Source organism: Branchiostoma floridae, chromosome 5 (genome assembly GCF_000003815.2).
Source record: "Branchiostoma floridae strain S238N-H82 chromosome 5, Bfl_VNyyK, whole genome shotgun sequence".
In the NCBI taxonomy this organism is placed as follows: domain Eukaryota; kingdom Metazoa; phylum Chordata; class Leptocardii; order Amphioxiformes; family Branchiostomatidae; genus Branchiostoma; species Branchiostoma floridae.
The window spans coordinates 21,677,256-21,703,320 of NC_049983.1; the positions used below are offsets into that span (position 1 = coordinate 21,677,256).

A 26,065-nucleotide genomic window follows, 5' to 3' on the forward strand; every position below is an offset into this window, starting at 1 on the left:
AGCAAGGAACGATCTGCACGGAAAATCCCCCCTGGAACGGCACGGACATCCCGGTGGTTCTGCTGGATCCCGTGTTCCTGGAGTTCAAACTGCTGCAGGGGGAGAACCGCAGCAAACCGCAGTGTGTGTACTGGGACTTCAACCTACCGTGAGTTTTTTTATTTTATTTTTTATTAAACAAACATACATAAGCAAATACAGATAGCGTCCGTTGAAACAGCCTATATTGGCGCCACTATTAAAACAAGATGAAAATGACAGATAATTGACAAGATAGACAGAAAGATCCCTGTGTTCCTGGAGCTCAAACTTAAGCCGCAGTGTGTGTACTGGGACTTCAACCTGCCGTGAGTTCAAGCCGTAACTCCCTAGCGCCATCTAGCATCTGTTGTGCGAACTGTAGTGTAAAGCATCTGCTTTTCAAAAGTATTTTCTTGTTGGTTACTGTTGTTAAGATTTCATAGTGGATTTGTTTTGGTTTGATTTATTTAGTTTTATGAAACGACATACAGTCAAGGCTAGCCGAAGGTTATTATAAAAGGCTTTCCCTGGTAGCTGCAGAATCTACAATCACAATACAAATGTTTACATTGCAGCAGTGCACATTTGAATACTATTCTTGTTGGTTACATTCTGTTAAAGGTTTCACAGTAGATATTATGTGTAGTTTGTAGCATATACTGTACCAGCAGCAAATATGTGATCCAAGAAGTTGTGAAAGCTCTAACTTAAGGTATAGCAAAGGACACACAAGAAAATATCTACCATAAAATTTTTGGACAGAAAGTATTAGCACTTATGGACATTTTTTTTTCACCTAGGCATCATAACGGAGCAGGTGCGTGGACCACCCGTGGGTGTCGGCTCATGGAGAGGAACCTGACCCACATCAAGTGCGGCTGTGATCACCTCTCCAGCTTCGCTATCCTGATGGACGATTCACCCAGTGAGGTATGTGCTGTTAAGTATATTGTCATGCATGCTGTTCTACATTCTTATATTTGGCATTATACATCTATACAGCCTTTTGTTTTAGCCTGAAATGCATTCGACTTGTTGTCCTGCATGACAGCTATATTGTCAAATCAAGAATTTCAATTCATCCTTAATTAAGAAAAGAATTTCAAAGTCTGTGACAGCATCTAAAATGTACAGAATTAATTAAAAAAATAAAATCAATTAATCAGTTTTGTTATGGGTGAAAGTTTGAAAATTTTTGTAGCTCAACTCATAATATTTCTGCATGATGCCTGTAGACAGCTACATTTTTTAATGACAAATTCAAAGAGATCTATTGGTATACCCAAGCTATGTAGATATCCAGGTATTCAGGACATTCTTGAAAAGGCCTTGATAACATCATTTTTGATGTGGCTGTCTGAGGGTACCCAGCAGAATTATGAGAGTTGACTGAACTTCTGGTGGCTATTGCAACTCCTTTTTCTCTGCCTCTACCTCACTATTGCCAGTAGTACATTTGTTGTTCTGTATGGTGTTTGTGTACTTGGTGCTAATATTTCTGTATGTGATGTTTTTGTCATATTCTGCCCTCCTCCCCCCTCCTGTTGTATCTTGTAATACACCGTTGTACAAGTCTATAACTGTGTATGTGCTTGCCACTCCCTGCTTCTCCACTGCATGGTGCATGTACTGCGCATGCTAACGCAGAATCAAAAGGTATGTCTGAAACCGCACAATTCGATGTCCAGAAACTTTAATATCTTTTTGTCGATTTGACAACCTTGTTCTAGAGATTTTCAACAACTTCTATATACAACAACTTTTATATCGCTTGCATTTGTTCCATTCACTTCTGTACTGAATCAAAGATTCATATCAGTGCCACTAAAGAAGTTTGTATCAGTACTTCACTGTTCAAACCGTAGCCATTTGTGAAAGATCTAGACAAAGTTTATACCTTTCTTGGAACCATTTGTTATTGTAAGACCAAAATAGTGCATATTACGGCATACATAAACAAAAGATTGAGATCGTTGGCAACAACGGATGTTGTACACAAAATATTATATCACTTAGGAGATTTTATTATGAAGGATTATGTTCCAAACACATCCTGTTTATAATTTCTGAAAAGGTTGTAATGTCAAGTTATGAAAACACCAGTGAAAACTACTGTAATTCTTGATTTTATTGCGGTAACTTAATTTTAGCGTTTTTAGCGCCCACTAGTCGAGCGCTAAATTTTCATTACGCGACTTTTTCATTACGCGAATTAACCACCGCCCCCCACCCTCTAATGTCGCGGCGCCGATTTCTGGTTTTGTTACTTAGTATATACGGTCACGATCTAACTCTTGTCCTTTACAAAAACGTGCACACATTACCCTAGTAATTCACACAGGAACAAGAAGTTCGTCGTTCTTCAAGAAATAAAACATATATTTAAATGGAAAGTTTGTCGTCAGTTCTTTTACAAAATGCAGTGAAAGCATGCTGACGCAAACAACACAAATTCGTTACGAGCTGAGCTGCATATTTACCAATTGCGTATTTATCAATATTATTCTACGCTACGATTTAGAAGTTTGTCCATAAAATATACAAAACAGTTCCGAAGTTCACGTTGTGCTACGATGTTACACTTAGAAAATGTCCGCGTCATCTTATCGTGCAGACAACAACAGCAAAAATGGCGTCGCAGAAAAAAATACAAAGCCACTACGGAATATTTGGTGTAAATCTACGAATTTCTAGGCAGAAATACAGTCAAATTCATAGCGTCAAAGCCCAATATGTAAGGCGTGTTTTTTGTGAGCTACGAACAATTCGGAATTACAAGAATCCGCCGCCACCCAAGCGTACAAACAACAACAATCAAGTTTCAAAATGGCGCCGACCGTGCGCCGCATGGATCTCACAAAATTATTTCTGCGGCGCCGCATCGAGGTCGACAACCTTCAAGTCTGGCGATGTTTTTCGTGTGTGAAAAGTTTGCGATCTTGTTCGTTCCATGGTGGGCGACTTCTTCCAGAAACGTCTTTTTGATCGAATGCGTGGCCGATTCGAGATTCGCTGACGTCCCTCACAAGTTTTCGCTACCAAATTTCGCAATCTTGGTCCTGCTTCCGGAGTATGGTGGTGGTTCCCGCTACTTTTTTCTCGCTGTTCGCCGCCTGTATGGCTTTCTCGGCTTCCTTATTCACGACAGTAGTATCAAGTGGGCTGTTGTCGTCGTTGGGTCGGCTATGTCCGCCAAAATTTAGCGGGCCGCCGGCCGGCCAGAGTCGGCGGCCGTCAAGCGCGTTTTGAAATCACCGCGTCCGTAAGTTGTTTATTATTCAGAACCACACGCACCGCCGGCGTGTATGTTATTTCTAGTCATGTATTTTTCGGACTTTAGGCATGTAAACTACCGAGGGTTTTGGTAATATTCATGCTATTTTTTCACACATCCGACTGAAAATTTAGCGCCTCCTTCACAACGCTAAAATTAAGTGACGCGAGTTACTCCATTTTCCCAAAAACGCTATAATTTCCAGACGCGAGAATTTCAAGAATTACAGTATGTTTGTTTTTTAATTGGGAGGGGAGCATAAACTGCTGTTTTCTATTGGAACTGTGATTTAGCCCAGTTTGCTATTCCCATGATCTTTTTTGTAGGTACAAAATGTGTTTTTGAGTAGACGGCAGCCATTGAAAATCTGCAAGTGATTTCTGGTAGTGCAGCAAGTTTTCATTTTACAGTATTCAGACAAATTTGAAAGTTGTGTTACGTTGGAAATCCGTGAACAAGTGTTGTGTAGCTTGTCCTTGTTCTCTCTTGACACGACTTTTCTCTCTCCTTCTCCTGATGACTCGCACACTGACAGCCTCCAGAGGTACGTCCTCGCCTCACTTCTTGTGCTGCTCACTTGTCTCTGTGTTCTGTTCTATCTTACATGTAATGCAAACCTTTATACATTGTCTAACCTATAACGCTTGTTCACCTTTATTCGCGGGGTGACCTTTATCCGTTGTCTTTAAAAATAGCACATTTTGGAGTATTAAAAAACGTATTAAAACTGCGGACTGTGGTTTCAAATTTGGAATATTTTCAAAATGTTCCGATTTTGAAACCACCGTCCGTCAACTTCAGATCCCTAAGTACGCATTTTTTACAGACAACGAATATAGGTCACCTTTGGATAAAGGTGAACCAGCGTTATCCGTTGTTTTTAAAAACGGGGGAATACACCAAAGTTGAGACATGAAAATTGGCTGGTATTAATATGTGTTAAAGAAATTTGTCATTCCAACTTTCGATATACTTGAATGAATCTATGTTTGTAACTAACTAATCAATTGTAATGTTTTATTGCTAACATTTTGCCAAGGGAACATAATCAAACAAACAATAAGTTTCCTAGTCTCTACCAGACTCCCGCCTGGCTGAATAGGGGACTTTGGCCAAGTTAGGAATAAAAGACTAGTAGGAGTTAATTGGTCTTGGAGTGTTGGTCGGCCTGGTCTCAAATTGTACTCTTCGGCCATCTAACTCCCCTGGCGTTTTGTCTGTCTCATTTGGCCAATTTCTACTATTTTTCAAGCAACCTGTGGAGCCTGGTAGAGGCTATAACTTTCACCTCTCTAAAAAAAAAACATTTTTCTCTTTACCGTAAAAGGCTTGCAGTTTGTCCAAATACTATTCAATTTCGATAACTGGATATAAAAGCAGATTTACTTCCAAATGTTTGAAGTGACAGCTATCACTCTTCTTCAGTGTCATTAGAATTAAGTGACTAAAACAATTTTTTATATTTAGATGTACTTGTATTGAATTGTTTCTGCCAGTTATCAATCAAAATGTCTGGAAGTAAATCTCCGTTTTTATCAAGTTGTAGAGATTGAATTTTATTTGAATATTGTTTACCTGGATGTCTAACCATCATAAACGTTCCCTGCAGTTTGGCCTGAACCGCCCAGTGGCGCTCATGGTGGTGACGTATGTGGGGATCGGTATATCACTCGTGCTCCTCGTGGCGGCATTCCTGACCTTCATGTGCCTGAAGAACCTGCAGTCCAACACCAACACCATCCACAAGAACCTGGTCGCCTCCATCTTCATCGCTGAGCTCATCTTCCTGGTGGGGGTCAACGCTACACACAACCAGGTAAGGCTCATGCGATCTTGTATTCTGCAAGGTATGGCTAGATGTTGTAGTCAGATATGGGAAAATCAGGTCATTAAAGCTGAATGTTCCTGACATTCAAGTAAAACATTCAAATATACATGTTACATGTGTGCATCACATGTACCATTTTCAAAGTTCTCCATTATTGTTCCCAGCATGCAACGGGTCCATATAATGTGTATTGTTTCCTTTGTCATATTATTATTATGATTTGGCTGCCCCTGCATTACCCAGTGTTCTCCTTTTTTTCCAGCATACAAAATGATACATACAACTATTGTTTTTTTTTGGCATCAGAGAAAAAAGAATGATACATAATCATCATCCTGTATAGCAAAAATGGTTCTATATATTTTTATGAAAGTTATGACTTTTTATCGAACAAAAGAAAACTTTTATTAAATCTTCAAGCAATCCTTCAACCTTCATCTGACATATGAACGTTGATAATACGAGGCAGTATGTCACCGCTGGTAAAATAGATAAACGTTTCCAAATGTGACATCCTTCCATTATTTTCCTGTTATTTACCATAATGATTCCCTATTGTCACAGCTCATGTGCACCTTGGTGGCCATCCTGCTCCACTACTCCTTCCTGACTGCCTTTGCCTGGATGTTCCTGGAGGCTCTCCACATCTACCGCATGCTGACCGAGATCCGCAACATCAACCAGGGACACATGCGCTTCTACTACTCCATCGGCTGGGGCGCGCCTGCCATCATCGTCGGACTGGCGTTCGGAGTCAAGCCTGAGAGCTACGGCAACCGTGACTTCTGCTGGCTACAGGTACACGTCGCACCAAACAACAAAGTCCCAAATATAAAGGAGTGTAGTGTATACATAACAGTTGTCAATTAACACTTCTGACAATTTTCTTCTACTTCTTAAGAATGCAGCCCTAAACGTAACTAGGTTTCTATCGCCCCTCATCACGGTTCATAACTGGAGTAGACTTCCTGATCCTGGCCCATACAGCCTCCTTTACATTTGGGACTACATTGTAAACATCGCATAAGTGTATAAATGTGAATAGTACACATTTGTGACTGCATTCTATAAGCAGCAACACCTACATGTACATGTGTAGCTGTAGTACAATGTAAACCAGTCGTAATTGACCTGAAGAATGTGATAACAAACATTTGTAGAAAAAAAAGCAACAACAAAAAAATTTAATATTCTCTTCCTTTATTCTACAGGTCAACGACCGACTCTTCTGGACGCTGGCTGGACCAATCCTCCTGGTCGTCCTCATCAACCTGTTTGTCTTCATCTTCGCTGTCCGGCGGCTGCTCCGCATGGCGAGGAAGGATCCGGAGCACCAGTCGCTGAAATCGGGTCTCATGGCCACCGCCATCCTGATCCCGATGCTCGGCACCACGTGGGTGTTTGGTGTGCTGGCCGTGAACCAGGATTTGGAGACGTTTCACTACATGTTTGCTATCCTTACGTGCATGCAGGGCCTGTTCGTGTTCCTGTTCCACTGTATCTTCAACCCGAGTGTACGGCAGGGCTGGAGCAGGTGCTGGGGAAGGTTAGTATACTGGAGGGAACCAGAGATTTGTTACAATATTGTATCACACTATAGAAGTTTGACCTCCTTCTGTTACTTTGGTACATTTTTCAGAAAACTAGAAAACTGTTGCCAGAAGTGTAAAAAGAATCAAACAATCTCAACTTATTTTTCTAAGCAACAGTATGCAATGAAACAATAGTATACATGTTCATACATGTAGAAGTTTGTGCAAATTGCAGGTAATGTTTAAGATTCCTCACAATTTTGAAGGTAACAGGAAAAGGATTTTTGGCCCGCTTCCTGTCACTTTTAACAAGGCATTTAAGTCTTAATCGATGCACTTTACATCAAAGGGTTTACCATGGAAAAAGTTTTTTACAAGACAATTAAAAGCCTGTCTATATATTATAAGAACTTGACATATCTGTTGTAATTCACATTGCGCCATTTCTTGCCCCTATACCTTAGGTGTCGAGGTAAGAAGGGTACCTACGAGGACAGCGTGACGACCAGGACCACCCTGATGTCCCGCTCGGCGCTCGCCTACAACAACACGTCCTCCGCGGACGGCGGGCTGCACCGCATCAACATCGGCACATCCACCAACTCCACAGGCAGCCGCTCCACCAGTAAGACGTCCACCAGCCAGCTTTGGCGCACGGACGGCATGCTGAGGACTGGGTACAACCCTAACGACTATAAACCCAACCATCCGATGTTCCTGGACGGGAAGGTCAACAAAGGTGGGGAAGGTGGGCAAAATCTTTTCTATTCTTTTTTTATTTCTGTATTTGTTAAGTAAGGTTTAAATTGCCCACCAAAAAATGTGATAAATACTGCAAATCATTGAAAGCTTTTACAGGAAGTGTAACATTTTACCTCGTTTATAGATGTTAGAAAGTTTCCCTTATTGTTTAGAAGTCTTCTTTCCCTAAATGGAACTAATACACGATTTATGCTTTGTACTGCAGCTAAAGCAGTACAGTTTATTGGTTTTTTTTAAAAGCCTATGAAAGTAATGTTAATTTTTGCCAGCTTACCATGTTCATTGAGCCTTCCAAGGATGATAATAACATAACATTGTACAAGAATGCATGTATCACATTTTGGACTTTGTTATTTTTTAATCTTTTGTGTAAGTGAAGTTGAAATGCTAGACGTGTTTTTGGTTGTGCAATGTGCATGTTATTGTGAAGTTGCTGCATCCAGGCATTGTGTTGCTGTCTTGTTATTGAAGCTTTTTTTATTTCATTTTTTTGCTTGAATGCAGAAATAACAGTTGCACAAGTGGAAGGAAAACCAGGTAAGAACAATACACTGTGTGGTTTACTATCATGTTGTTTCTGCAAAATTTAATGCTACAAAAAGAATCATTGTCTTGCATGCATTGAATTATAAAGTTTTGATTTCTGTAACACTGGAAGAAATATAAGAGCTGAATTTTAACTTGAATTTAAACTGCCCGCAATTTTCGTTTATGAAACCACCGTCAACTTCTGTTTTGGGCAAACTTTTTTTTTATTTGCACGCTCGCATCAGTTTTGGATTCCCAGAGGATGTCATCTATACTGTTTTGAGAACTATTATCTGATATACTTTAGTACATGTATTAAGTTTAACCAGTTGAGTACTAATGTCTATGCCTCACGTGTAATCTAATGTATGACTTCCCCTCTGCTGTAACCCAAAAGCACGGAAACCCCGTCGAGTCAAAAAGAAGAGTAAGGTCATTCTAAGTGTCTAGTTCTGTGGAAGTGAAAACATTTTTGTTCAATGTTTTCTGTGTTTTGTGGCTAGAATCATGGTTGTCCTTGAGTATCAATTGGTTTTCATTTTGGTTAAATCATTTAGATTATTATCATTGTGAGGGTCACAAGACATAGTATATAGTGTGACATTTTTTAATGGAAAAATATATAGTATGGAGATTGAAATTTTGCTGTGTTTAGTCAACTGTGAATTATACATTGCACAGTTTTGGAAAAGCTCAACGCACTGGTTTTTGTCAGATGGTGACTCAATTAGTTAACATTTTATCATACATACTTGTGTTAGTTGAAACAATGTTTTGGTTCCTGTCTGAGGGTGCTTTGAATTTTCTGACAATTTGTCTTAGATTAGTCAACATTTAAGTGTGTTTGGGATAGTTGAAGCAAACTATGTTTTGGTTTCTGATGTTTTTTGTTTACTTCATGTTGATTAGGAGTTGGTTACAATTTGTCTTTCATTACTCAACATTTAATCATAGTTAATGATAGTTGAAACTGATGTTCTGTTTTCCATCACAGGGTGTCTTCAATTAGCCAATATTCACTTATACATTTTGTACTTGTCTTCAATTATTCAATATTTAATTATATTGTATATTAGTCAATAACAATTCATGTATAAACTTGACACTGACGATGTTCTTGTTCCCGTCAGAGGGTGATTCGGACTCCGACAGCGACATGTCACTGAACGATCCAGACGAGGAACTGTCTCTTGCCTCCTCACATTCCTCAGACGACGAGGAATATGACGGACAGCCCAACTGGGAGAAAACCATCAAACTAAGCGGTACCTGTATTGTTCGACCTTCCTTAGTCTCCAAGCAGACCCTACGGTGCCTTAGAAATAGTATCAAAGCTGGCCAGGGACTTAGTATAGCGGCACCAGGTGCCCGTTTGACTCCCTTGGCCAGCTATCTCCCTTTGGCCGGCTATACTCCTTTGCCAGCTTTGATATATTATCTCTAAGGCACCGATGTGTCTGCTTGGAGACTAGACCTTCCTCACTAGTGGGAGAATACAGAAAATCTCTTTTTCCTTTTCAAACATCTTTTTGATCATCAACATAATGTCAGGTTTGTTAGATACCATTATATCATGATTGATAACAGAAAATGGACAGTGCCAACATTTAGTTTTCTGTAAGTTAACTTTTGCGGTGGTTTTATTTCATGGTAGGGAGAAAATGAGGTTTAAGCTGTTTAAAAATTACACATGAACCAATCCTGTAATCTAGTACTAGTCGTAGGAGTACAAAGGGGACGTCAAGATTCTATGAATTTGCGGTAGAGCAACCACCATAAAAAAATTGCAAAAATTAAATGACTTCAAAGTTTTGTGATTTTATGGTCAAGATATTTTATTCTAAACTGTAACTTCAATCGCCGACTCGAGCTCCAGAAAACACCAACAGGTCTGTGACACAACTAGCCGTGACAACACTGTCATACTGTATGTGGCCAGTCTCTGTGCAAAATTACATCAATTGAATTCTTAAGTTTTAATCATTCTGTCGTATCTCAGATTAAAAGATTTAAAATGATCATATTTAATATCATTCACTATTTGGGTGTGTGGGTTAAACAATGACTTCAATGAGTTCTGTTGACGAAATGGTCTTGTTTATTTGTTGACAACTATCCGGCGAGCAGGACGAAAACGTATTTCGTGTTGTCTAATGAAAAGGCTTTTGTTGACTAAACATGCACGTCCTTGTTGTGAGTGGTGAGCTTGTTTGCTATCGAGACTTAATCTGGGAGAAGTGTAGGCCTTGTCCTCAGCTGTGTCACGGATGTGGTAACATCGACTATCATAATTCCACCAGGTGCCATAATACCGCCACCTCAAAAAAAAGTTAGTATAGAGGTCTTCCCAAGATTGTCTTGAACACCGAATGTTAAATATCCTAAATTTAATACAATTCAGATATTTAGGTATTGAAGACAATCTTGAGAAGGCCTCTATAACAACTTTTTTTGAGGTGGCGGTATAATGGCGCCTGGTGGAATCATGCAAGTGTATGTTAGCTTCTGGAGTTGGTAAAACTTTTTTTTGGGGGGGGGCTGCAAAATTACATACATGTTGCACTTGAAAGTTGGCATCTGTACATATATCTGTATTGATTTGATCAATATTGTAAAAGGATCAATTTAGCAAACTACAAAAGGATGTTATGATTTAATTAATTCTTAATTAGTAGAGAACATAATTTGATATAGTTCAGGTTAATTGTTTATGAAACATAGAATTTACTCATCCATACGTTGTAGATGTAACATGACCTTCAAGATACATGCACCTCTTTTCACTGAGGCAGTTACATTGACCGGCCAAAAATATCATTTAGGTCAAATGAACTTCATTTTATATATAGCCGGTTTAACTGCCCTTCGATGTCACACCAGCTTGATGTATTGTATTTAATTCATGAAGACATTTGTCATACTGATCCAATTTTGGTCTCTCAACAATTGCTTATAATTGTCTCCATCCAGTGGGAAGGGTGACCTATATGTACATGTAGAAACCTAAATTGTAGTACAAAGTATTGTAGAGTCTATTGAAGGGTAAAGAGACAGGCTATGTGTACATGTTATCAGTGCTCGAAATACTTTTTCAGCCAAATTCCCCAAGCAGCAACCTGAGTGAAAAGCCAGGTTGCAGTCGCCATAAACATTTCAGGTTGCCCCACTTCCAAGTTGTTACTTTATCCAAATCAGCTACTTGTCCTTTATCTTCTCTTCCAGTTACATGTAACTTCTAAGTTTTAATCATATCAAGAAACAAATCCAAAAGCTTATGTACGAAAGTTGGCAGAAAAGCGGTGTTCCAACTTACAAAATTCCAGGATGCGCACTGCACTACCAGGGTTCGAAATTAAGTTGCGCCAAGCAAAATGTGGTAGTGTGTTTGCAAGTGGGTGGGTATTTCGAGCACTGGTGGGTTATGCTGTTGTGACCATGCTTCTCTCTTGCAGCTCAAACTCCTGTGCATGTGCCAAACCCTTTACTTCCTCCCTGCAAAGTGTGCTTCAGTGTGTTTCAGTGCTCTGGTAACGTTGTAACGTCCGGTGTACGTAGCTGACCTTGTTGTTGTTGACCTTGAATCCCCCTAGACTTGTCCCTAGAGGTCGTAATGGAGGATGCCCCCAAATCTCTCAGGCCGATCCTTAAGTCTCCAAAAAGCTCGCGATCCTCTCGGAGCAGGAGCTCCAAGTCAAGCCGGGAGCGCCGAGAAAGGCAAATGTCGGACGAAGGTTCCGAGTCCAACTCTGACTCCTCGGCGGCGAAAGAACTCAAACAAATCCTTAAGAAACCCGGCAGCCGCAAGGGGATCGCTAAGAGCGCCTCTGGGAATTTCTACTCGTCTTCGTCGAGCTCGGATGATTCGGAGAGCGAATACGAGTTTCTGCAGAAAGACCCGAAAGACGCGACACAAAGTAACACACCCCCATGCTGTACTTGTACTTGAATCTTTGTCTTTTTCCCACAACTGTGAATTTGTGACTATTTCTTCCCTGAGACTTTTGTGAACCATTCTTTGCTTTGCTTCAACTTTTCTGCCGCCCCACCACTTCCGTGGATCGTCCTAACTGTTCTTCTCGCTTGTACCAGATCCCCAAACAACGGCAGATATGCCGGATATGGTGGCGGAAAGCGCTGATGGGAAAAAGGAGGCTCAGCTCGGCAAAGGAGGTGTTGGATTCTTTCTTCTCTTTAAAAAAACGCACATAACCATGGCTTTTTTTTCTTTAGCCCGCCTGCACAGTGGACCGCTTTGCTAGAGAATCATCATCTCGTAGTCATGTCCACGCAGAGCGCTGATGTCATAATCCGCATTTTGGCTCCTTTACGTAGTCGTAACATTTTGCTTTCGCTTCGCTAACATCATCACCACATCTGTTAACAGTGTCATTAACATGTAGTGTGTGTGCTGTGTCATCCACCATTTCATCACCCAACATTTCAATTATACTAGCTGTGGATCCATCTACAATTATGTAGTTGAATGTTTACCCGCTTCAATACAACATTTCCAACAAGTCTTTGCCAAAATCTTGCCAAACCTGATTTCTATGTACTTCTTCCATTGGCAAACTCAAAACTTTTTCTTCCTTATTTCCCCTTTTTGAAGAAAAAAAAATGGAAAAATATGGTCTTTTTTCCTTTGCATACATGTACATGTATATCTCACCTACCCTGATTGTTTAGAAGCGTCTGTCTCTATACTTTATACTAGATTGTGTCAAATTCCGTACCTATGCCCATCTGGCAAGCTCTGACAATATCTTTGCTAGAACTTTTCTTTGTCTCGTTTTCCATGTTCATTTTCAGCCAGTGCTGATAATCAAAATGCACTTATGAAGGAATCCATGAAGGAATAATCATGGTAATATTTCAATTCAACCTAAACCACTGGACAAATGTTTGAGGATTGGAAATGTTTCAAATGTTATTCAGCATTCTTTATCAGTGGAAATTGAATGACTCAGTTACTCATTTTATTTTCCCTGATGAAGAATACTGGGTGATATTTAAAATGTTTCTCATCCTCAAAAAATTGTCCAGTGGTTTGGATTGAATTGAAATATCCAGAATCAAAATGTTTGAATTGCAAGCATTTTGCTTTACGTTAACCTCATCACAAATTCTTTTTCGAGAAGCTTTCAACAAAGTTGTTTCCATGGCTGTGAAATGAAATGGAATGGATACTAAGTCTGAGCTGACTTGTATTACTGTTGCTTGCCTTCCTTTCTAACTCAGACATAACACAGTGCATGGCCCAAGCAGCATGCCTACAGAAGGGCCTGATTTCTCCCGCGAAGAAACGTTACAAATAGCCTGAAAAGCGTCTCGAGTTTACGCGTGATTGTTCGGGCCGCAATAGGTACCACAATTTGATTGGAAAATGACACAGAAAAGAATTGTTTGTTATTGTTGACACTTTCTGTTTGTTTCTTTTGCAGAACATCTAAAACCACCAGTTCACGGACCACTTCACAGTACTCCAAAAGGTGAGAATTTCGTTATGTTATGAAAGTTACTACATTTGCAGTGACCACCTCTGCATAAGGATCATCTGGCCATTGTCTTGTTATGTGTTGTTTAGGGCTGGGTACCGTTACAGAAAATTCAGGTCCAGGTCCGGTTCAGGTCCAAAGGATCAGGTCCAGGTCCGGACCTGAACCTGGACCTGATGCAGTATGACTCATACCACTGGTCCATTTCACTACAAAGAAATCTGTTTGGTGGAGTATTAGACTTACACTGGCGTTTTAAAATCCTACAACGCTAACTTCACCTGTACAATTGGCTGTAAAACTTGGTAGAAATTACTATAAACTCTACACTACTTCACTCTTGTTATTTTCTTCCACCTGCAAGCGCCAAAACGTGTGAATGCCTGATAAAATAATCTGTTAATTTTCTAATCGGTCCAACATCCGGTCCACCTAATTTTTTCAGGTCCGGTTTTTCTGGACCAGTCCAATAAGAAAAACCGGTTTTGTACCGGTACGCTGTACCGATACCCAGCCCTATTGTTGTTTAATATCTTGTGGACGATATAATGGCTTTCTTTTCTTGCTCATCACCCCTCATTTATGCCGGAAACATTCCCAATGAAGGAAGTGTCTAAAAAGTATACATATAGTAGGAAATGCTCGGGCAGGGTCTGCATGGGTTTAGTGAGTTTTACAAACACACCTCTCGTAATTCACCACAAGTTAAATTCTGCAAAAAATGATGCTTATTGTGAATTCATTGATGCATGACCTTGTACTAAAAAGTGGGACTAAAAAGCACTTCCTATTCCTACACTTAGTTATCCTGACATTCCCGTCTTTACCTCCACCTTTAGATCCTGTGCCAGTGAACAGAGTACCCAGAGAAAAGCCTCCCCTCATGTCCAAACCCAAGCCCAAGTGGCCTTTTTCAGCGTTCCAATCTCACAATACTGTCAGTAGAGCTTTAAGTGGTCCACCAGTTATCCTGACATTTCCATCTTCACCTCCACCCCTAGATCCCGTGCCAGTGAACAGAGTACCCAGAGAAAAGCCTCCCCTCATGCCCAAACCGAAGTGGCCTTTTTCAGTGTTCCTATCTCACAGTACTGTCAGTAGAGCTTTAAGTGTTCCACCAGTTATTCTGACATTCTTGTCTTTACCCCCACTCCTAGATCCCGTGCCAGTGAACAGAGTACCCAGAGAAAAGCCGCCCCTCATGCCCAAACCCAAGCCGAAGTGGCCGGGGGAGCCACTGTCCGCCAGCGAGCGGGAGAGTCTGGGCAGTTTAGACAGGCTCAAGGTCGAGCCGAAGGTCAACGGGGACAAGCCCAGCCCCCCCGTCAGTCAGCACGGTGGTAGCATCCACGGGAGCCAGCCTGACGTCGTCAGAATACAGCCAGGTACGGTTCGCAGCTCTTTCATAGCCAGTGAAATACTGTAGAGTCATTCATGAAGGTTAGCATCATGGTAAACAGTATTCAAAAACAATTCAGTCTCTACAACTGGGGAAAAAGGAGAATTACTTCTGGACATTGCAAGTGACATCCATCACTCTTCTTCAGCGCTAGCTAGCATAACTATAAAGAAATGGCCCAGCAATTCAATGCAAGTACATCTAACTAGAAATAAAATTGGTTGGACATGATAAGGCACTAACTTATAACTGGACATGTCCGGAAGTAATTCCATTTTCTATCCAGTTGTAGAGATGGGATTGTGTTCAAATACTGTAGAATCAATTAAGTTTGCGTGACCTAAATGTCTCTGCACTGTGAAAATGAAGAGTTTGCAGTATCTTTGAGTTCACGGTTGAAACAGTGAACTTGCGTATACAGTAGCAGTAGCAATTGAGAAGTGGCCATAGAAAATCGTGAACTTACTAAATGGTTTATGAATTAGTCTAACTGTAAGATATATGCCAAGTCATTTGAAATAAGGGAGAACCCCTGGGCACTTGGAAGCCCTCTACAAATGTATGTCAAGTGTAGCAATATTTCACTGATCCATTTGAAAAATATCTCTCTGTGCATTGTAATTTTTTATTAGAAAGATTCACTCTGTCTGTTTCCTTCATTTATTTTCGGGAACAATACTACGAGAACTAAGAAATGAATTTGGCGTTACCAATTTTGTACTTGCACTTACTCAGTACCTGAACAATGGTAACAGTTAACATATTATTAGACACAAGCTATCAGTTACCATGGTTAGGGGTATAGCTGGCAGCACACGTTAATTTTTGTCTGTTAGTAGATTAATGTCAGTAACCATCCACATGTCACTAACGTGTACGTGATCGTTGATGTTTGTGTACGTTTGCGGTTTGTTTGTTATGATGTGACAATGACGTGCAGGTGTGTTTGTTGTGAGACTGTCTGAAAGATGCAAGCGTGATCATGACATAAACATAGAGATACAACAACAATAAAGAAATAAGAAAAACAAATTTGAGTCAAAAATGATCATTCTGATTTCAGAAAAGAATTAAGCTGTAAGAAATTGGCAATACCTTCTATTTGTAATTTCTTGTGATTGTTTATTATCTCTGCAAAATTTATCTCAAATGCATTAATTCCAGGATTATTTGGGTGTTTTTTTTAATGGATGTGAAGAAAGAATAAGAAAATGGAGGGCTGACTTGCACTTCTATGAGCAGTGGAGCAATTTTCAGTTAGGGTAAGATCATAATATCATAATAATGTAATCGGGGTCTTTTATACAAAGCAAGGCAGAATTCATATCTCAAAATCCGTCAAAGTTCAGTATGGCCAAGGAAAAATAAAATCTGTTTAGCAAAATGAATACAAATGAATAACAGACAAATGACATAAAAATTTCCTATTAGTATATAACAGTTTGCAAGAAAAATGACTTCACAGTCTGATCATATATGGAACAAGACTTATTTATTGACAAAAATGCGTTGAACACTGTTCGTCCAAGTGTTTTTAGGGTAGCCTAGACAGCTAAGCTGTCTATCTCTGTGCTAGCCAGGATCAACTTCCACATCAGTTACCAAGATAACAATGAGAACATTAAACTCCAACAAAACCACCGACATGTGCATTAGACTGTCTAATAATAGAGTCTATGACACAAGTGTTTGAGCCTAACTAATAAAGACAGTTGCACATAACTGAAAAGGCTCATAAAATGTCATCAAACACACCATTTTTTTTACAACAAATCCTGCAACATTGATAAAGGAAGACAAAGTTAGAGAACTTGCGGCAAAACAAGACCTTTGAACAAAACTTCCAGTTATTATTCAGACATAGTACAAACGTCTAACATGGCAGTTTTCAATGTTTGTATTGTTTTCCCTTTCTTTAGCAAAGGCTACGATTCTGTCTTGTATTCTCAGAAACAAGAAAGAAGGATGATACATGGTTTTAACCTCAAATTCCATATTCATAGATGGAAAATCACAGTCCACAGATACTATGACTTTCATAAGTTTATGTTAGTGAAAAGAAACTTTCAGTCGCCTGCATTTTAAACCATTGAAGATGATGATGATAATGAGTGAGAAGTAGTAATGTTACACTTGAACTGGGCACAACACTGTTTTGAGAACCCTCACCAAATTAGGCAAAAAATACCAATTACTCCTAATGTATGCAATAAATCACAAGTAAAGATCATCTCTTATTCATAGTATTCAATGACAGGTGTGGTGCCTTTTTTTTCAGTGCCAGTCAAGTGGAGAATGGGGCACAATTTATCACTGTCACGATCTCTCCAAACATAAACATCATCACAAACGACATTAGAGATACATTCCCTAACTCATACATAGAGGCACGCACTGTTAGCAGATTCTGTTATGTACAACCTTTGTCTGACAGTCAACAACAGGAACTGAACTTCACCAGACAGTATAAGGCAAGGCTTGTCAGAACCTAGTCACAAATAAACAACAGGGCAAGATTTATAGTAATAATACTGAACAAAGGTACAACAACATCATTTTACTACCCTGGAAAACCAGACTTTTAGCCAGGGCTGGCTGAGAATTTGTTCTAGCTAGCTAGGCCGGCAAAACTCTCCCTGCATGACAAATCCCAAATCCTAAGGAGAACCTGCCAAACAAATTCTCGGTAATTCGATAATAAAGATTTCGGTAATTCTCTGCCAGTACTGGCTAAAAGTCTGATTTTCCAGGGTATGATTTTACAAATCTCTGGAGAAACAACCCATAAAATAATAAGTTAGGTTTTTAAGTTCTTACTGGAACTGTTGGTTCATGCCTTTTTCCTCCTTGATGATGACACACTTGCCCTCCGTCTGTGTGGAGGCGTCCGCAAGCTTCTTGCTGGATAGGTCCATGGGAGCGTTTTGGCTCATCTGTTCGATGAGCTGCTTCTTGAACAAGTCGAGTTGAAGCTGCTGCATCTGCTGCATGTAGTCTGCGATGGTCATCAGTGGTGAGGCCTGGGACAGGATGGCACAGGCAGCCGCCGTCATGGACAGGTCTGTGGGCTGGGACTGCGGGGTCGAAACTGTCGTGGTTGCTGCGGGCGTTGTTGTCGTTGCAGTTGACTGCATTGACGCCGATTTAGGCGAGGTCAGCGCAAGAGGCTGACTACTTGTTGTGCCAGGCTTTCCAACTGGGGCGGACAGAAGGGAGTCGGTGCCATTCTGACGGGGCGCGTTGGGCGACGGAAGGGGGCCATTGGGCGTTGCTGTCGCTCCCATGGTCGTTACCGGGAGGACGGGCGCCATGACGGGAGCTTTTCTTCTCGCCGTGAGAGGCATGGTGATTCGTGGTGGCACGCTGGACACGGTAGGGCTCTGCTGATTGGGCGTGGCTGTGGTCGCCATGGTGACCTGTTGGAGCTGTGTGATTGGCTGAAGCAGTGGTGATGATGTTGTGAGGGGCATGGCCTGGAGAAGGACTGATTCGGGGTCAGATTTTCCCATTGCCGGGGTCTGGAACGCCGTGTTGATGCTGTGCGAGTAGGCAGATGGCATGCTGGTGACAGGAGACATCATCATGTCATCCCCATAGCCTGGAGAGATACAAGGGAGACAGAAGTTAGCTGTCAGTTTGTGAACTCTAATGTGGTCAGAGAATGAAAGAATGATTGATTTTGTAAAATATCGCAGCCTGTAGCATTGGGCTGAACTTAACAGTCCAGTTGTGGTTTGATATTCAAGTGGTACAGGACGTGGTTGTCAGTTTGTGACATGAGATTGATTTAAATGGTCAACATACTTGTAGGACTGAACTTAGCAGTCAATTTGTGACATGAGATTCAAGGGGACTCTACTGTGGTCAACATACATGAGACTAAACTTGGCAGTCAGTTTGTTGTATGGGATTCAAGTGGACTGTGCTGTGGTTTAAATGTAGGCCTGTGACACATGCTTTAGTATGGCATGCCGTTTGTAAATGATTGTGACCATTCTAAGATGGGTAGCTCCTTGCGCAAACTACAGTATGCAGTGGTCACACAGCAGTGTTAAATGACGGGTATAGTTTACAATTGCAGGCCATTGAAGTGTAGTTAGTCTTGTTTAAGTGGTGTAGTTAACGCGGCTTGCAGGATACCATGACGTCAGACGTATCCACGTCCCTACAAAATGAACAATTACCTAATGGGACTTGGTCCATTTAACAGCCGTACGTGTCTCGTCTGGCAAAGTTTGTCACATGAGATGTTCATTTTCTAATAACCTTCAGACTTGTCTGTCTGCCCATAATAGACAAATACTTGTGATTAATGATGAGCAATTGTGACCGTGTCACCATTGGTTTTCATGTGAACAAAAGGTGCCGTTTCTAAACCTTAATGAATAATCACTCAATTTTCTAGAGTGATCGCTAAAGTTCAGTTTAGTTCATCCTCAGAGAGGTAAAAGATGAAAAATAGATGTATTTAGCTTAGATACTTCCTTGTTATCGTTCAAAATGGTGCTGTTGTCATTTGGGGATATGGGGCATAAACTGAAAATAGCATTGGAAACTTCTTTTTCGTAAGTTAAGAGGAGGGTCTACAAGCTTAACGCTGAATTCAGAAGAACTCCCTACATGTACGTATAACACTAAAATGATGGAAAGCAAGAATGAAAAATTTGCTCGCCTTGCTACGAGTTATGTGAATAAGACTTCTTCCCTACGAACTATGGGAAACTGAAATAAGCTGCCTACGCCATACCATTACCAAAAAAATATAGAATACAGACCCTCCAGTTATGCTTAATGAGTAAAAGTTACTGAAACATGGATTTCTTAAAGTTAAACGGTCATTACCTCTGACAAGCTTCCTCCGCTGTACGATGACAGAGCTCTCGTCCTTGCGGCGCCGGTTCTGGTACCAGAATCGCACCTGGTCGGGTGTCGGGCTGCACCCCACGGGCTCCAGCGATGCGATGATGATCTGGTAGTCGTGCACGGAGGGGTACGGGTTGGTCTCGTAGAATTTCTCCAGGATGTTGAGCGCCTCGATGGGCCAGGTGAAGCGTCGCTTCCGCGGGCCTCGCAGGGGTCCCCGCAGAAACAGGTGGTTCCCTGTGGGAGGGGGGCACAGGGAATTAGCAAGACTACATCGTTACAGTGTTCTAGGAGCCTGAAGTTTTTTTTCTTCCCCTGAATTTTGAATAGAAATCCTGTCAAAGGCACAGGTGATTACCTGTGGGAGGGGGGCGCACGGAATTAGTGAGATTACATTGTTAAAGGTGGGTTCACAAGTGCGTATATTTTTAAGTGCGTATGAGGGCAGTGTGGAAGTCTTAGCCACTAACAGGCTCCACAGGTCGCTGGAAAAATGGTAGAAATTGGACAAAGATGGACAGATAATATTCCAAACGAGTTAGCTAAGTCAAAAACCATACTCCTTGGCCAGCTGACTTGTTTGGCATGTTATGTGTCTGTATCTGTCTAATTTCTACTATTTTTCTAACGACCTGTGAAGCCTGGTTGAGGCTAAAACTTCGATGAATCCACCATAAAATCTACCAATAAAATATGAGAAAGAAGGTAAGTGTCATGATAGAGACCATAAAAATGTTTCTAACAGTAACAGAAAGAAATCAAAATGCAATCAACTACAGTCGAAAAACGCAAATTAATTTGACTTTTTGTTGATGTTAGCGACATTTCCCCCCTAAGTGTTTTTCTCTCAGTCAGAATGCAATGCGTCTAGTGGGCTACATGTAGGTGATTATGTCTACAGCGTATGCAAATTAGTTTATTTGAGAGATCAAAAGTTCAGGTTACAAATTACTACTTTTGCATTTCCATTGTCAGTTTCCATTGCTACTTGAAAATGCATTTCTTACCTAGCTTCAGTTTTTACCGGACTTACATGTGGGTGTGCGCTGTTGAAGATGTTTTGAATTTGGATTGAGTTTTAGTTCCCTATTTGTGGCTATTTGAATGTGTCTTCATTATCATATAATGAGAAATTGGTTCCAAACTTTTGTGATACTGAAAATGGAAAATATCAGTTGTATGTAAGAAGTATTAGTTTGAGGTGCCATTCAGCCAGATATCAATAACTCCTTCAATTATAAGGTACACTGGTACAGCAGGACTTGGAAATTTGGAATTTTTGCTCACAGCCTTATACAATGTAGTAATTATACATTGTACTCGTCTACAAAGGTTTGGTCAGAGTTGTCGAATATGTGTGTCAGGCTACCACATAGTTAACTCGGTCGCCTGGAGGCAAGTAAAGAGTAGGAGGCATAGGTCATTGACCATTCTTTTTTCATTTTTTTTTTCAAATAAACAAAAAACATAGAAACTTGGGGAACCATCCAACAGAATGATGATAGTAGTACGAATTAAATACCCGAGGACTTGAATGTGTACAAGAATAATGCAAATGATAACCAAAGATTTCAACGTAACCATAGCAATACCAGACAGAAATTCGAAAGTAGCCCCTCTTACCAACGCAAGGAAATGCGCCGTTTTGCGGTGCCATCCTCCGGTGGCGCACGAACCACGTGATCAGCTGCCTCCGCTTGTATCCGCGCATCCGCTCCTTCCCGCGAAGGAACACCGAAAGGTGCGCCTTGCCCAGTTTGGCCTGGTCCGCGATCGTGGACTGCTTCACGTTGTGTCGGTCCAAGTAGTCTGAGATCAGCAACGCCAGGTCGTCTTGTGGGATTCTGGAAAATGAAAGTGGCATTAGATTAATTGAAAGAAAGTGTGAGAGAAAGTTCTTGCCCCAATTCTAATTGCAAGTACATGTAGGATTCTTGGAGAAAGTGGCAACAGATCAATTGAAAGAAAGTGTATAGAAAGTTATTGTCTGAAGTCTAATTGCAAGTACATGCTACTTTTTTGCTAGAAACAGAGGGGGCATGCTTCCAACAATGTACAGTGAGTAACATTATTATAAAAGTGACTCCTCGAATACTAGTGTTTGATATATCTAGACAGGTTGGGTAGACGTCTTATTTAATGAACATGGGCAAAATTAGTTTTCTTCCTTTTGTGTTTTCAAATACTGTCAACCACTTTATGAGTAGTAATAGTAGTATACTCTTTGGCACACTCATAGAAGGGAGCAAAAAATCATAATAGAAATATAGCATTGCCAGGGATAGCAGGGTAATAAATTGCTAAACTTTGATTTTTCACAATTTGTCAAAAGATTTAAGTAGACAATCAGTTTTTCTCTGCCAGAAAAATGGAAAACAAATTATTTACAGCTTGTTATTACAAAGAAGAAATCATATCGGTAGAACAAATCTTTCCCAATATCCTGCGGAGCATTATTCATTTATGAAGAAGATTGCCCTATTTGCCATGCTTTCAGCCCAGAAGCTAATTTCCCCTAATCAGCAGAGGTGGATTATTAACATGAAAATTGCCCCTAATGACGTTATTGTCCTTCGTGCAAAGCTGTGGGACTGAAAACAGCCCGCTTGCTTTCCTTTGTTCAGATTTCACTCGCTTTGCATTAATTGATTTAAATATTTCATAGCATGATGTAGTCAATACCTCATGCCCTGTTTTATATTTCAGCTTGTGATAACAACAACTGTTCGAAACGGGACAGAATTTTACAACATTTTGGAAACATTTCATATATTGTTGCTTTAGTATATTGTCCACAACGTTGGAGAGAGGCATAGAGTTTAGAGAATTATTGGTAAAACAAAAAATTAATACAGGACTGAGGGAAAACATATACACATCTGGACCGAACCTTATTGTTTTTGTCACCTGCTGGTAATAATAACTCTCGCTCACAAAGTGGTGACCTACAAAAATCTCTGGTCTAATTGATACTTGTCAGCTGCCATATGTGTTCCTGTATAAACAGGTCTGTTCACATGGCTGGGAGGAGAGAGAGTCTTCTCTCCTGTGGCTGTTACTAAAGGACCTGACCTAAATCAGTCATTCAGCAAATTTAGGATGGGTGGGTGCACCAGTTCAAGATGTGCGGGAGGTCAACTGTTTATTCTCCCCCCAGCCTTTTGCTATTCCTTTCAGTAGAGTTTCACAGGTTTCAATCAAAAAGCAGTGCTGAAATTGTACCTCAACTTACATGTGTGTAGAGGCAACATTGTAGAATATTACATTTGAACTCCAGGCATAAACTGCGATCATTATTGCCATAAGGGAAAGTGTAATCAATATTGTCTGTGTTTGCCGTAGTGAAATACGAGCCCTGTCAGTGCCCAGGTCTGCATATATAATCCTCCGACCATGCCCCTTTGTTCTCTGGCTGTATGAAATTCCCGACTATATGTGCAATCATCGCTGAAGAGCCCTTAAGGGGACGAGGAGACCTTACCGGAGGAGTTGTTCTACCTCGTCCTCGACGTCTTGCATGTCGGAGGCGGTGTCCACGTTTTCGCCGCATGACAGCGGGCTGTCGTTGCTGGCCGGAGGCGCGCGCACGGAGACAGTGTCATAACCCTGGTGGTCGGCGGTTGTAGAGTTGACGAACCTGCGTAGGTCCAAGCCGGCGGTGTTGTTGCTGCTCTGGATGAGGATGTTGTCATGGTTGGCCTGCATGTTGTAGTATAAAATTGTTGTGGTGGGAAAGTCTCTGGTGAGAGAGTCAGGAACAGTGTGGGACACAAACGTGCTCACACTACAGCTGCTCGCTCTTCCACTGGGCTCCTGCTCTTGTGCCACTCAGAATTTATGCCTAATTAAATTCAAATGTCTAATCAGGTCAGGAAGATTCCATCTGTAGGAAGAGACGGGGGTGTTCCAAGGGGCCTCTCTCAGTCTGTGCTCCCACGTTGTCAGCAAAGAGTGGGTCAAGCTGGTACTGCATGTGGTTTTGACAGTTATAAAGTGGTCCTGGGTTTGCCCGGCCAGAGTTAACCCCCCTTTCTGGCCCCTCCACTTGAATTTTCAGAAGCGTGACCTTTTCACCTCTGCTGGAGTGGACTGGCCTGCATGCAGCTGCTATGGCATTGCAATTATGCAAAGTAGTTCAATTAGATAGCCCCTGGCTAGGAGCAGTCTTTCCCACATAAAAGCCCAAGGTCTTTTATGCCCTTGCCAGTGTCCCACATATATCACACAAGCAGCGCATGCAGAATGATATGATCCGGCCGATAGTACGTGCAGTATTACTTCCTGCCACACAGATGCGCAATATCCACACAATTTTCTGTTTTGCCTAAAACATTACCGGCAGCTATTTACCTAGAGGACTGAGTAATCATGGTTTGTGTGCTCAATATCAGATTCAATCTAGCAACTATCATTATGCAAACCAGTCTAGATTGGAGGGAAATTGGTTTAGGTCTTAAATTACCTCGACCTAAATGCAATCATGTTCGGAGTGGTTTACCGTACAACACCTGGTCCCCCTCTTTTGCCTTTTAATCTCGTTTGCTGCCCTTAGTAGCATTTGGATTTATCCTATTATTTTCTCGCGGACCTTCAATTTCTGGAAAATGGGTAATGAATGAAGGAATATTTGTAATTTTTCTTTTCTTTTTTGGTTGTGGTTTATTTTGGTTGCAATATGTTTTTTAAAGTTTAACTTAACTTAGTAGCATTTGGATTTATCCTATTATTTTCTCGCGGACATTCAATTCGTGCAAAATGGATAATGAATGAAAGAAATTTTTTTATTTTTGGGGTTTTTTTTTGCGGAGGGGTTGCAGTTTATTTTTGAAAGTTAAACTTAACTTAGTAGCATTTGGATTCATATTATTATTTTCTCACAGATATTCATGGAAAATGGGTAAATGAAAGAATGAAAGAAAATTTGTAATTTTTTTTCTTTTTTTTGTTGCAGTTTATTTTTGGCTGCAATATCTATTTCTTTTAAACTTAACTATACTAAGTAATCATGTGGTATATTTTGCTCAAACAAAGCCCACCTGTTTCATAATTTCTAGAAAATCTTAATGAATTCGATTTGCAGGAACTCGGATATAAGGTTGCACTTTTAGATGCCAAACTTTACAGCTGTCAAGGTCAGATAAAAGTGTTTTATAACAAAAGCCACCGCATAGTTTTTCCTGTCATGCATTATATTCTCTCTTTGACGTATAGTCATATATACCATTTCTGTTAGAACGGGCACATGTCTACGCCAACAAAAGCAGTTATGCAGACTTGATTTTATTGAGGAAAGAGTTATCAATATTTAATGAATCCATCTTGTCATGTTTGGGCCATAACGAGAAAAATTTAATATAATAACGGAGAGTCGTTTTCAGAAAAACGTGTGGAGCAGCATTCTGCTCCCTGAATGTCACCCACGGAGCTATTATTAAAGCCCGTAATTTGCCGGGTCGCTTTACTTTAATATTCGTTTACATCATTAGTAATCGTCTTGTGTCAACATTTTATTGTTATGCAAATCATCCGACCACCTTTTCCCTCAATAAGAGAGTCAGCTGGGTAAATAGCAGTGTGTAGATGCTGTGTTTGTCTGTGTGCGTATGTTCTATTCATCCACGTACAGAAATAGACGACCCGACGCATTTAGGTCCACTCCTTTCTTCAGAAGCGCTGCGGCAATTATTAATTTCCATCGTGTGAAAGTTCATACCTTGCGCAATAGAAGAAAGTTTCCGCGCACCACTGTTTACTCTAAGACTAAAATAGAACTCGTGGTGTATATGACAAAGCAAAAGTGCCAGGGATAGTTATCTTTTAGTAAACATTAAACAGGATTCAGGCTGTAAGTGCAGGGTTAAGAAAAAAAATCTGTGTTACAGTCTTACTTACAGATACATTGAACATATTCACGCTAGGTGAAATTAATATGAGGTATATTTAACCCTTGTTGTCTAGGCTTATTTATATTTGATTTTGGGGCAGTTCAATATGGCTGCATTGCAATGGCATTATAAGAACAAATACATATAAAGTTAGGCACAATTTGTATTCAGACAAGAAGGATCACATCCAGTTTTTATACTTAAAGTTAATTAGCCAAGACATATATATTGATTAACAAAGCTAATTAGCCACTGTTTGTCTAAGTGCAGTATTAAGAAAATAAAATCTGTGTTGTTGCGACTTACTGGTACACTGAACACGGTCACGTTCAGTGAAATTAATATTTCATTTGAACGTGTCTAGGTCAATTAGATATTTGATTTGGGGGCAATTAAACTGATCATAACATAACATGACGTAATTCCAATGATTTTCTTCACCGTAAACAAATTAAGATATTGCTCCTTGTGAGATGCT

The 26,065-nt window shown here is 40.5% G+C and overlaps 2 protein-coding genes across 6 annotated transcripts in view; both read left to right on the forward strand.

Annotated features, from left to right (window-relative positions):
- The window catches only part of LOC118416259 (cadherin EGF LAG seven-pass G-type receptor 2-like), a 1,641-nt gene extending 1,489 nt beyond the window's left edge, over positions 1 to 152 (forward strand). Inside the window, exon 4 of the mRNA XM_035821345.1 lies at positions 3 to 152. Coding sequence (XP_035677238.1) covers positions 3 to 152 — 150 coding nt within the window. The remainder of the gene's footprint in view (positions 1 to 2) is intronic.
- A 675-nt stretch (positions 153 to 827) lies between these two features.
- Positions 828 to 26,065, forward strand: part of LOC118416829 (cadherin EGF LAG seven-pass G-type receptor 1-like) — a 28,388-nt gene continuing 3,150 nt past the window's right edge. For 2 of the 5 annotated variants that reach the window (XM_035822094.1, XM_035822096.1), the window contains exons 1-12: positions 828 to 951; positions 4,905 to 5,111; positions 5,688 to 5,921; positions 6,335 to 6,669; positions 7,120 to 7,403; positions 7,922 to 7,954; positions 8,343 to 8,372; positions 9,076 to 9,210; positions 11,536 to 11,859; positions 12,035 to 12,115; positions 13,387 to 13,434; positions 14,598 to 14,825. In XM_035822094.1, the coding sequence (XP_035677987.1) occupies positions 868 to 951; positions 4,905 to 5,111; positions 5,688 to 5,921; positions 6,335 to 6,669; positions 7,120 to 7,403; positions 7,922 to 7,954; positions 8,343 to 8,372; positions 9,076 to 9,210; positions 11,536 to 11,859; positions 12,035 to 12,115; positions 13,387 to 13,434; positions 14,598 to 14,825 (2,023 nt within the window). In that variant the 5' untranslated portion in view covers positions 828 to 867. The remainder of the gene's footprint in view (positions 952 to 4,904; positions 5,112 to 5,687; positions 5,922 to 6,334; positions 6,670 to 7,119; positions 7,404 to 7,921; positions 7,955 to 8,342; positions 8,373 to 9,075; positions 9,211 to 11,535; positions 11,860 to 12,034; positions 12,116 to 13,386; positions 13,435 to 14,597; positions 14,826 to 26,065) is intronic. The other 3 variants (XM_035822095.1, XM_035822097.1, XM_035822098.1) reach the window with 3 other exon arrangements.